The sequence below is a fragment of the Lampetra planeri genome, unplaced genomic scaffold (genome assembly GCF_965212315.1).
Source record: "Lampetra planeri unplaced genomic scaffold, kcLamPlan1.2.h2 scaffold_175, whole genome shotgun sequence".
Taxonomy (NCBI): domain Eukaryota; kingdom Metazoa; phylum Chordata; class Hyperoartia; order Petromyzontiformes; family Petromyzontidae; genus Lampetra; species Lampetra planeri.
This window is the reverse complement of record NW_027614486.1, coordinates 142,600-154,837: the sequence shown is the minus strand read 5'-3', so window position 1 is coordinate 154,837 and position 12,238 is coordinate 142,600. Positions and strand designations below refer to the sequence as shown.

Here is a 12,238-nt window from a genome sequence, read left to right as displayed (position 1 = left end):
CGCTGCACCACCACTCCAACACCACAGCCATGCTCCGTCCACTGCCGGATCAAGGCCTACCCCCCCGAAGCCGCCGCGCCCACCGCCCCGCCCCGATCTTTGCGACCCGATTCCATCGCTCCGTCTGCCCGCCGGACGCCCTCCTCTCGGACGAGTTCCGCGTTTTTCTTGGCCGCCGCTCCGTTATTATTCCACCGCCACGGGCAACGGGTGTCAACACACAAACACGCGCGCACACACCGAGGGATACATCCAAAGATCCAACTTTATTTACTTGACGATGTGCGGGCCCCAGTTTGGCGTGGTTGTACGCACAGACGCACGCACGCACCGACTTCGCCGGCTAAGCCTATCGGAGCGCTCTCTTGCAGCTAGCATTGAGAGAGCGGTGGATTGGTGGCCACGCAAAGCACCACGCGTGGACCGTTGTTATCAATCCTGCTTGTTGATGTTGTTGTTGTTGTTGAGTTTGTTGTCGTTTCCCCCGCACCCCCGAGTAGCCACGGTTGGCTACGTACGGTGCGACTGAAGTTCAACGCAGACGCGGTCCCACCGCTGTCGTCCAGCGCTGGCAGATCTTGCGGTTTCGTCCGACGAGGGGCACGCGGGCGTCGTTGGCGTGGCGAGTGAGACGGCGTTGGTGGTGGTGGTGAGGAGGAGGAAGAGGAGGAGTCACACGAGCAGAACAGCGTTGATGCAGCCGTCGTTCTCCGGGTTGTTCGTTACCTGCGCGTACTTTCCTGCGGGAAATAAATAAGTAATATATTTAATAATAAAAACTTAAAAACACGCTTTTATGAAATGTACGAGTAATGGCAGAACTCCACGACTCCAGGAAGTGGCCCCGAAGCTTGCCACAACGTCAGGGGCCGTGGCCAATTACAGCCAACGTCAGTTGAGCGTGGACAATTAGCCCCAAGCCGAAAACATAGCCTATAAAAAAGAATGTTTAAAACTATTTATTTTTGTATATTTTATGATAGAATATAGTATTGTCATCAGTATGACACAAGTATACCAAGTTTGCAGTCGATACCACATTGGGGAAGCGGGTTTAGATTTGAGTTACAATATTGAGGATACAACGACAACAACAACAGAGTGAGTTAAAAGAAAGCGTGTAAATAAAGCGCTCGCACGCGAACGGGCGTCACAGAAAGGTGGCGCCCGCAACAGCCGCGGCACTGGCGACGGTTTCCACCGCGCCTCTAATTAGTTCACCAATTACCCCTTGGGAGGGAGCGGGGGGGGGGGGTGGGCGGGCGGTGCGCGTGCCGTTCACCGCCGAATCTCGCAACGCGCAAGCGCCGATTTTATTTCGAGGAGCAAGTAGCGCCGCTTTGTGCCTGTGCTCCCCGCAGGAGACCGTAGCCACACGGACCGCCGCGCTCCGCTCCGCGCCGAGCCGCACTCCCTCCCCCCGCGTCGCCTTTTTACCGCTTGCGATGACGACCGTCGCTTTGCGAAGGGCACGCGGTGGCGAGCGACCGACGCCCGGCCGATGGCGGTCGCGCGCAACTCTGTCGAACCGCACGGCGGCGCTTGCGAAAGGGTTGCGCGGCGCGAACCGTGCTTCTCTCTCGCGAGCCGACTCACGGAGAGAGAGACCATTCAACTGTTTTGTTTTTTATTTTACCCGCCGCAAGGCCTGGGCCGTCAAATGAAAGCTCGAGGAAGTGGGCTCATCATCATCAACATCAACACCACGTGGATATTGATAGCAACCAGAGATCTCTCAACGCACGTCGATTGTAAATGGAGGGAAAACCCCGGAAGAGCCGCAGCAAAATCCACGTGACTAAGGGCAGAGAGAGAGACACGCAAACTACAAATACACAGCAGCAGCAGCAGGCGTCAGGGTCGGGATCGAACCCACGACCTCTTGTATACCAGGAGAGGTAGTTAACATCTCCTAGCCACCGTGATGATGATGATGAGAGAGAGACACGCAAACTACAAATATACAGCAGCAGCAGCAGGCGTCAGGGTCGGGGATCGAACCGACGACCTCCTGCACACCAGGCGAGGTAGTCAACATCTCCTAGCCACCGTGATGATGATGATGAGAGAGAGACACAAACTCAAATATACAGCAGCAGGCGTCAGGGTCAGGATAGAACCCACGACCTCCTGTACACCAGGCGAGGTAGTTAACATCTCCTAGCCACCGTGATGATGATGATGAGAGAGAGACACGCAAACTACAATTATACAGCAGCGGTCATCGCTGGGGTCGGGATCAAACCGACGACCTCCTGCGTTCCAGGAGAGGTAGTCAAAATCTCCAAGCCGATCACGGAAGCACGCGACGGTGGCACCAGCACTCACCCCACACCACCTTGCCGCCCTGCGTCACCAGGCCCAGCTCGCTGACGTTCACCTCGATGACGGTTGCCCTTGGTGATCACTCCTGCACGCACACACGACAAGAAGACCCGGGCGGGGGGGGGGCGAGGAAAGTCACGGAACGGAACCAAACCGTGGCCGGGGGGACGCTGGAAGAACGACGGCGGACGATCACGACGACGGTGGGACGGTCGGAGCAACTCCGGCGGCCGTTGCCCGAGTTGTCGCTGGCTCGGGGTGGGGTCGGGGGTCACAGCGGCTCCGAGGGCCCCCCACCCCCCCCCACCCCCGAGCCGGATCCGTGCCGCCGAGTTCTATTCTCTAGGGGGTCTCGAACGGGGTGTTCTGTTCGTACATCGGCAGCAGCGCTCTCTCGGATCTGGCTGGTGAGATCACCACAACAATGGTGACAGCAGCAGCAGCAGCAGCGTGTGTGTGTGTGTGCTCTGAACTTATTTCGCACCGTCCGTAGCCACCCGCGCTAATCGGAGGTGCGGGGGGAAGGAACACAAACTGAACACGACAAGCAACTGTGTTTACTTTAGTTAGGTAGTTAACATCTCCTAGCCACTGTGATGATGAGGGAGAGACACGTAAACTCCAAATATTCAGCAGCAAGCATCGTCAGGGGTCGGGATCGAACCCACGACCCTCCTGTATACCAGGCGAGGTAGTTAACATCTCCTAGCCACTGTGATGATGATGATGAGGGAGAGAGACACGCAAACTCCAAATATTCAGCAGCAGGCATCATCAGGGTCGGGACCGAACCCACGACCTCCTGTATACCAGGCGAGGTAGTTAACATCTCATAGCCACCGTGATGATGATGATGAGGGAGAGAGACACGCAAACTCCAAATATACAGCAGCAGGCATCATCGAGGTCAGGCTCGAACTCCGCGCGACCTCCTGTGCACGAGGCGAGGTCGTCAACATCTCCCAGCCACCGCGATGCCCGGATGACGTGCGGCGTACCGAGCGAGGTGTACATGGGCGAGGACGGGTTCTTCTTCACGCCCAGGATGGGCAGGCAGAAGTGGCCTTCAACTCGGGGTGGGTCACGTGGGCCTTCTTGAAGCGCAATCCCTGCACGGCGAAACCGAGAGAGGCGCGGGGGTCGCAATGTGCGTCTACAGCAGCGGAGGAACACGACGAGCTGTAAAGATTTCGTTTGTTCCGCAGGCGTCCCAGTCAGCGGGGGGGTGGGGGGGGGGCGCGGGGTCAGAACGTCGCAACAACAAACACACGGGACAACAACACGACGGAAGTTATACGGGAGGTAGGCAAATCACTTAAAACACATTCCTGCTGCTGCGGAGGAGGGAGCTGGTAGGAGCGTTGGGTTGCTCGGTCAATGGCCTGCAGGGTCAACGGCGGCGTGGTGTATTCCGCAAATATGGCCGACTGTGAGGGCGGGCACAAGCCGGCGTGAGCAGGTTAAACGTTGAGTTTTATAAGGGCACCACGGGGTGAGCAGCCCCTCCCCACCCAGCCCACCACCCCACCCAGCCCACCCAACACCCAGCCCTCCCCACCCAGCCCCTCCCCACCCAGCCTCTCCCTCCCCACCCAGCCCCTCCCCACCCTCCCCACCAAGCCCCTCCCCCTCCCCCACACAGCCCCTCCCTGTACGACGGACGGACACAATAATCCCCTGTGGGCTGGTGTAACCAGGAGGTTCCTACCGGCATAATTATTCAAATGGAACTAAACAATTTTCCTACCTCGGCAACTGAGGGCCACGCTGAGATAAAAATCCGCTTCTTTGCGGAAAGCGACCAGGCCACAAATCACAGCAACTCGGCTAAAGTGGCTTCCCGTCGCGTGGAAACTTACCGCGGCAAAATCTTTTAACGACCTCATTGAGGGAGGGAGGGAGAGCAGACGTTAACCACCGGCGTGGCAATGGGTTCGGGGGAGGGGGTGGGGGGGTTGATGGAGTGGGGGGAGGGAGGTAGGGAGGGTGGATAGAGCGGAGGGGAGGGTGGATGGATGGAGCGGGAAAGGGAGGGGGAGGAGAGGGAGGGTTGGGGGATGGGGCGGGAGGGGAGGGTGGATGGAGTGGATAAGGGAGGAGAGGAGAGGGAGGGGAGGGAGGGGGGATGGAGCGGGGAGGGGAGGGAGGGGATGGGAAGGGAGGGGTAGGGAGGGAGGGGGGTCCCTCTCACCATGGGGCGGATGAAGCGCTCGTACTTGGGCGGCTTGCGGGTGAAGCCGTCGCCCACGAAGCAGACCTTGGTGACGAGGCGCTTCCACGACTTGCGCCGCGTCTTGCCGGTCCGCGGACCACGCGGAACACCTCCGCCTCCCCCTGGGCGCCGCACCTTGGGCAGCGGGACGTCCCACTTGCCCTGGGGGGGAGCGAGGGGGGGGAGGGAGGGGGGGGTGAGCAATACCGTTCGGGAGATTGTCGTCCGCGCAAGAGAGGGGCGGGGCTGGGCGCGTCGTGGCAATAACGCCGCTTGTGAAATAAGAAGGGAGGGGGCAGGAGAGTGCTAGGAGGGGAGTGAGATGAGAGGGGAAAGGCAGGAGAGTGAGTGGAGGGGAGTAGAGTGAGATGAGAGGGGAGAGGCAGGAGAGTGCGTGGAGGGGAGTGGAGTGAGATGAGAGGGGAGAGGTAGGAGAGTGAGTGGAGGGGAGTAGAGTGAGATGAGAGGGGAGAGGCAGGAGAGTGCGTGGAGGGGAGTAGAGTGAGATGAGAGGGGAGAGGTAGGAGAGTGCGTGGAGGGGGAGTGGAGTGAGATGAGAGGGGAGGGGCAGGAGAGTGAGTGGAGGGGGAGTGAGATGAGAGGGGAGAGGCAGGAGAGTGCGTGGAGGGGGAGTAGAGTGAGATGAGAGGGGGAGGGGCAGGAGAGTGAGTGGAGGGGGAGTAGAGTGAGATGAGAGGGGAGGAGGTAGGAGAGTGCGTGGAGGGGGAGTGGAGTGAGATGAGAGGGGGAGAGGCAGGAGAGTGCGTGGAGGGGAGTAGAGTGAGATGAGAGGGGAGAGGTAGGAGAGTGCGTGGGGGGAGTAGAGTGAGATGAGAGGGGAGAGGTAGGAGAGTGCGTGGAAGGGAGTGGAGTGAGATGAGAGGGGAGAGGCAGGAGAGTGCGTGGAGGGGAGTGGAGTGAGATGAGAGGGGAAGGGCAGGAGAGTACGTGGAGGGGAGTAGAGTGAGATGAGAGGGGAGGGGCAGGAGAGTGAGTGGAGGGGAGTGAGATGAGAGGGGAGAGGCAGGAGAGTGAGTGGAGGGGAGTAGAGTGAGATGAGAGGGGAGGGGCAGGAGAGTGCGTGGAGGGGAGTAGAGTGAGATGAGAGGGGAGAGGTAGGAGAGTGAGTGGAGGGGATGGAGTGAGATGAGAGGGGAGAGGCAGGAGAGTGAGTGGAGGGGAGTGAGATGAGAGGGGAGAGGCAGGAGAGTGAGTGGAGGGGAGTAGAGTGAGATGAGAGGGGAGGGGCAGGAGAGTGCGTGGAGGGGAGTAGAGTGAGATGAGAGGGGAGAGGTAGGAGAGTGAGTGGAGGGGAGTGGAGTGAGATGAGAGGGGAGAGGCAGGAGAGTGAGTGGAGGGGAGTGAGATGAGAGGGGAGAGGCAGGAGAGTGAGTGGAGGGGAGTAGAGTGAGATGAGAGGGAGGGGCAGGAGAGTGCGTGGAGGGGAGTAGAGTGAGATGAGAGGGGAGAGGTAGGAGAGTGAGTGGAGGGGAGTGGAGTGAGATGAGAGGGGCAGGAGAGTGAGTGGAGGGGAGTGAGATGAGGGGAGAGGGGAGAGGCAGGAGAGTGCGTGGAGTGGGAGGAGTGAGATGAAGAGGGGAGGGGCAGGAGAGTGCGTGGAGGGAGTGAGATGAGAGGGGAGAGGCAGGAGAGTGAGTGGAGGGGAGTTAGAGTGAGATGAGAGGGGAGGGGCAGGAGAGTGCGTGGAGGGGAGTGAGATGAGAGGGGAGAGGCAGGAGAGTGAGTGGAGGGGGAGTAGAGTGAGATGAGAGGGGAGAGGAGTCACGAAAGCTTCAAATCTAGAAGCGGGGAACCCTCCGCCAAAGCCGGGCCGCGTCACCGCCTCCTGAACCCCACGGCGTCACGTGATGTAATGTGGCGTGACGTCACGTGATTGTAATGTGGTGTCACGTGATGCAATGTGGCGTGACGTCACGTGATGTATTGTGACGTCACGTGATGCAATGTGGCGTGACGTGATGCAATGTGGGCGCGACCGTCACGCGGCGTGGCGTGGCGATCGAGCGACGTGGAACTCACCGCCTTCTCCTTGCGCTTCTGCTTGATCATGTTGGACAGAACTTTGGCCCTGGACTGGCCCTCGCGGTCCAGGAGATAGGCGGGCACCGCGCCCCTTCGGAGTCTTGTCCTCGTCCTTCTGTTTCGCCATCCTCTGCTCGTGCATCTTGATGCTGCCCGGCGTCGACGACGTGGGGAAGGGGGGGGGGGAAATAAACGGAGCTCGTTAAAACAAAAAATTAACCCGTAAAAACAAAGTTTTTCACTATAAATCCTTTATATGCGTGGCGGCTAGAGTCCTCTCGTCCTCTGGCTTGAGATGGCTGCCACCTATGGGTCAGATGATTGCATTGCACCATTAAGCAATTGGTAATTAAAATAATATTTTTGTCCTAAAAAGTGTAAAATTTTGGAAAAAAAATTTCACGAACATTAATTGTCACGCACCAACGAGTCTGTGTGGAAAATGTCAGCTCGATTGGATCACGGGAAGTGGGTTAAAAAAACGACCGAAAGATTTGCACGGTCCTAAGCAAGCAAGCGAACTTAATATAAAGGATTTAAAAATTGTTACTGGCCAAGAGGCGTGCGTTCATTTGCGGTACGATTACAAAACTATGAACTAAACAACGTTTTATTTTAGCAGGCAAGGCCCCTCTGAGCCGTACAGCTCTTTCTTCAGAAGTGACCTGGCTATCACAAACGATAGCGCAACGAAGTGGCTTGTCACCTTCTAGATTTGAAGCTTTCGTGACTGCAAGGATTCATACTCTTAGGTTTTTTCGGTAAAGGCTTCCACCTGAAGACGGAAGCTTGTGTTGCCTCCGAAACGTCGTGATTTTTATTTTAGTTCTATTAATTTTTCTATTATTTTATTATTATTTATTTTTTTACCTACGTGACTTTACCGAAAAAACCTAAGAGCATGGCTTATCACCGTGTGGAAATTTATAGCAGCCAAATACTCTGAACTGCGTGACGTTGATTCTAAATGCGGAGGGAAAAACCGGTGGACCGCAAGAAAAAATCCACGCGACCCACGTTGAGAGAGAGAGACACGCAAAACTCCAAATATAGAATGCAGGCGTCAGGATCAAACCCATGGCCTGCACACCAGGCGAGGTAGTTAACATTTCGCCACCATGATGAGAATGGTAGTCTGCACGGGCCTGATAACACGTACACGCGTGATCAACCTTTTCCTTCTTAAAGTCAAATCGAACTTTCAAAGCCTTTGGGCAGGCAACCGCACATTCACACGCGCACCAGTCACTTTCGGTGACTGCAAGAAGCGCGTTAAAATGAGACCACAGCGTTGCCAGGTTAAAGATATTCTGGCCACCTCTAGCGGACCTTTCGATTTAAAGCTTTCGTGACTGCAGGGATTCATCTTCTTGGTTCTTTCGGTAAAGTCACGCAGAAGGGAAATTAGAAAATAAAAATAAAACATAATAAAATAATTCTCATGACGTTTCGACCACAACGCAAGAGGACGGCTGCTTGCGTTGTGGACGAAACGTCGTGAGAATTATTTTATTATTTTATTATTTCCCTTCTACGTGACTTTACCGAAAGAACCAAGAAGATGACTCTAGCGGACCGTTTAGTTTGCCGTCCCTCCGATTAGCAGGGACGCGAAAGAAGTTCAACGCACATACGTACACAGCCCCCGATTCGTGCGCCCTAAAATAATCGCGGTGAGAGATACAATTTTGTGAGCGGGCCAATTCCAAGCGGTAGGCCTTGCGTGGTTGTAGGCCCCGTGTTGGTCATTGCAAGGCCCGCCGTGGAATACTGGCGGCCGGGCCCTGGTGGCCTTTAGCGCGGCCCCTGCCATCGGAACTGGACACGGCACGATTCGGCCCCTTGGCCGATCGTGCCGGACGCAAAGTCTTAACGTGACGGAGCGGAGAGGACGCGCACAGGGCGAGAGGTTCGCGAGGGGATTACGTTTTCTTGATCTGGATCTTCTCCTTGTGCCGCTCCTTGTTGTAGAGTTTCGCCTTGAGGCCGATGAGCTTCTTGGCCTTGCGTGCGCGCTCGTGCGCCTCACGCCCCCTCCTTCTTGCGCTTCTTCTCGTGGTAGTCGAGGCGGTAGCCATAGCGCTTGCGGTGGAGGTCTATGAAATCGTTCTGCGGCTGTGGAGCACACGCGCCAGGAAGACACAGAGTATTACGCACGCACACACACAAAGATCCCCCGTGTGGCCTTAACAGAGTGTCGGCGCAAGTGCTGTTAGCGAGCGCCTATGAAGGCACACGACGGGGTGGGTGGCCATCACCACGCCTGGCCGCCTTTGTCTCCCTCGCGGCGATGTTTACACACCGCACCAGGCACTCAATTGAGGCCGAGTCGACCTAGGGAAGGTCCAGGACCGTTTCAGATAATCGTCGCTGATGTTAGCCGTGAGCGGGAATATAACTCTGGTCACCAGGTTCGTAGCGCAGCACGCTAACCGCTACACTACCGCTCCCCACACAGACATACGCAACACACACAACAGCGGGAGACGTTTGCGCTGCGGTGCGACACAGACCTGGTAAACCCATAGAGGTCGCACGGACACCGAGACTTATTATGGAAACCTCCATGTTATACTGTACACGAGAGAGGCCGAGAAATGTAGCACGGCTGGCTACGTAGGGTGCGAAAGAAGTTCGGCACACACAATCAGAGAGATGCATTAAAGGGGAGGCCCTCAGTGGGACCGTGGCCATGCCACCCAAACTAAGGGCCACATTTTAAACCACTGTAAGCGAATCCGAGGCCATGCCACCAGAGGTCGCAACCGGGTACCCGATACCCGTACCCTACCCGATACCCGGCTACCTGGCCGGGTACCCATTTGCGACCCTGGTGCGGCCGGGTACGGGTACGGGTAAGGAATCAAAACCCGTTTGCGACCTCTGCATGCCACCCAAACTATGGGCCACATTCTAGATTTGAAGTTTTCGTGACTGCAAAGATCCATACTCTTAGTTTTTTTCGGTAAAGTCACGTAGGTAAAACATTTAAATAAATTGAATCACGACGTTTCGGAGGCAACACAAGCTTCTGTCTTCAGGTGGAACCGTCACAGCAAAATTACTGCATCAGTATGGGCCACATTTTAAACCACCGTAAGTGAAACCGAGGCCATGCCACCCAAACTAAGGGCCACATTTTAAACCGCCGTAGTCTGCGAGCTCCTTCAACGGAGGAACAAAGAGCAAAACAACAACTCCTCCTCAGAAGCCCTCTCTCTTCGTGGCCAGCAGAGCCTCGGCACGAACACTGGGCTCAGGGACACGTTTGCCGCACACGAAGGATCGTTCGTCTACCCATGCCATACGCCAGCGGTCGGGAACCTATGGCTCGCGAGCCATATATGGCTCTTCCAGTGACGGCACTGATTTTTAAATACTTGTGATATTGCTTAATAATACTGTGTCATTTTAAAGTAAACAGAAATTAGTTTTGAAGATAAATTTCACGGGTCACGCCTGCACGAAGCTCAACCTCACCACGTATGAACCAGACTACAAGGCCATCAGCAAAACCATGCAGCACCAAAAGTCGCATTAAAAGTAAGACATTTAATTTATTATACGTTAAAAATACTATATGGCTCTCAATGAAATATATTTAGAAATATTTCGCTTTTATGGCTCTCCCAGTCAAAAAGGTTCCCGACCCCTGCCATACGCGAAGATAGAGAAACGAAATGACACTGATCCCCCCCACCATCTGAATGGCCACAACCGCACTAAAATCCATCCACACGGTCGCATTAACTGGGTTACAAATTGTGGAAACCCTCCCCAAAATCTCTCCGCTACAGCGTGGAAGAGTAGGCCCTAATACCCCTCGTTAAGAGAGAGGAATACATTTCGATTTAAAGCTTTCGTGACTGCAGGGATTCATCTTCTTGGTTCTTTCGGTAAAGTCACGTAGAAGGAAAATAATAAAATAAAACAATAATTCTCACGTTTCGGCCACAACGCAAGCAGCCGTCATTCAGTCTCCTGCCTTCTCGACAGACCTGTTCTCCACCTGAAGACGGCTGCTTGCGTTGTAGCCGAAACGTCGTGAGAATTGCATTTTATTATGTTTTATTTTTATTATTTCCTTTCTACGTGACTTTACAGAAAGAACCAAGTAAGAGAGAGGAATAGTTTTATAGCTCAATCGGATTCCACATTCTGAACCGGGCAGTGATCTTTATCCCTGCGCCAGGCACCACGAGGAGACGCGCTCCGTCTCCACTTCAAGAGGCGGAGCGCTCGCCCGCCCGCCGCTAACCCTCGAGAAAGAGGCGATCACCCCAACAACATTCACAGGAGCAGAGGCCCAATCCGCCTCATGGCAGAGGTCGCAACCGGGTACCCGATACCCTACCCGATACCCGGCCAGGTACGGGAAACCCGTTTGCGACGCTGGTGCGGCCGGGTACGGGTAGGCCGCGAGTCACTGGTGAGTCACCGTTTGTCACTCATTTCCCAACGTCTTGTCTCTTCTCACAATTCAAGTTCCTAGAATCAACCCACCCGCGCCTGCAACATGGCTTCATCCCAGAGGTCGCAATCAGGTACCCGATACCCGTACCCGGCCAGGTACGGGTAACCCGTTTGCGACCCTGGTGCGGCCGGGTACGGGTAGGCCGTGAGTCACCGTTTGTCTCTCATTTCGGGTAGAGTCCGGGTAAGAAACGGGTACCCGTACCCGGCCGCACCAGGGTCGCAATTAACTGGGTTACGTACCCGGCCGGGTACGGGTACCCATTTGCGACCCTGGTGCGGCCGGGTACGGGTAAGGAATCAAAACCCGTTTGCGACCTCTTGCCACACGGCGACGAAACGCGAAGCGGCTGCGGCGGCGGCCAAAGGGCGCTAGGCCCCGCGCTACGTCGGCTAGAGGCCTCCCAGCGCCACTCACCATGGCTGCGCTCCTCGACGCGGCGGTGTACCCGGACTCGGGGGGGGGTGTGGGGGGTGTTTAGGGGGTCGAGAGGGGGGTTAGGGTCGGGGTCGGGGGGCTCGAGGGGGTCAAATCGAGGGGGTAGAGGCGGGGATGTTGGGGAGCATGGGAACAGGCCTCGTGGTCTGCGTGAGGCCTCGGCTGAAGAGAGGGATTGTGGGTAGACCCGGGGGGAGGTGGGAGGGGTCGGGGGGGGGGTCACGTGACGCGCACGAGGGGGCGGGGCGATCACGAACGCCGCTGGCGAGGCGAGTTCGATTCCCGCTCACGGTGATCAGCGTTATATTTTTATTCAACTTTTTAAAATATTTTTATTCAACTTTTTTTTAATTTGGAGTTTGCGTGTCTCTCTCATCTCTCTCTGTGTTATTTTACCGGGTAGGGTCCACACTATTTGGACCGATCCTGGGCATCCTCAGCCTAAGATAAATATCGCTACTGGGGAGACAAAGGCGGCCGGGGGTGTGTAGTGGTGACCACCCATTCCGTTGTGTGCCGTGCCGACCTTCGCAGGTGCTGCTACTCGCCAACATCAACTTTGCCCCAACAGTCTGTTGCAGGCTATACGGGGGGGATCTTTGCCTGTGTGTGCACGTGCGTGGAGCGGTGGTGCAGCGGTTAGCGCGCTGTGCTACGAAACCCGCCCAAATGACCGGAGTCACGACAGTTTTAAGTCAAAATGTATCGAACACTTTTTTTTTCTTATTGGTTCTTTCGGTAAAGTC

At 55.9% G+C, this 12,238-nt stretch overlaps 1 protein-coding gene across 1 annotated transcript; it reads right to left on the bottom strand.

The window, feature by feature from the left end:
* Positions 1-247: 247 nt before the first annotated feature.
* NSA2 (NSA2 ribosome biogenesis factor) lies at positions 248-9,148 on the bottom strand. The gene is given in 13 exon segments (XM_078622730.1): positions 248-740; positions 2,329-2,392; positions 2,394-2,410; positions 3,324-3,386; positions 3,389-3,434; positions 4,517-4,630; positions 4,633-4,665; positions 4,667-4,699; positions 6,578-6,670; positions 6,672-6,729; positions 8,507-8,613; positions 8,615-8,695; positions 9,143-9,148. Coding segments are annotated over 13 exon segments (783 nt in total). The 3' UTR covers positions 248-672.
* Between the last annotated feature and the right edge of the window lie 3,090 nt (positions 9,149-12,238).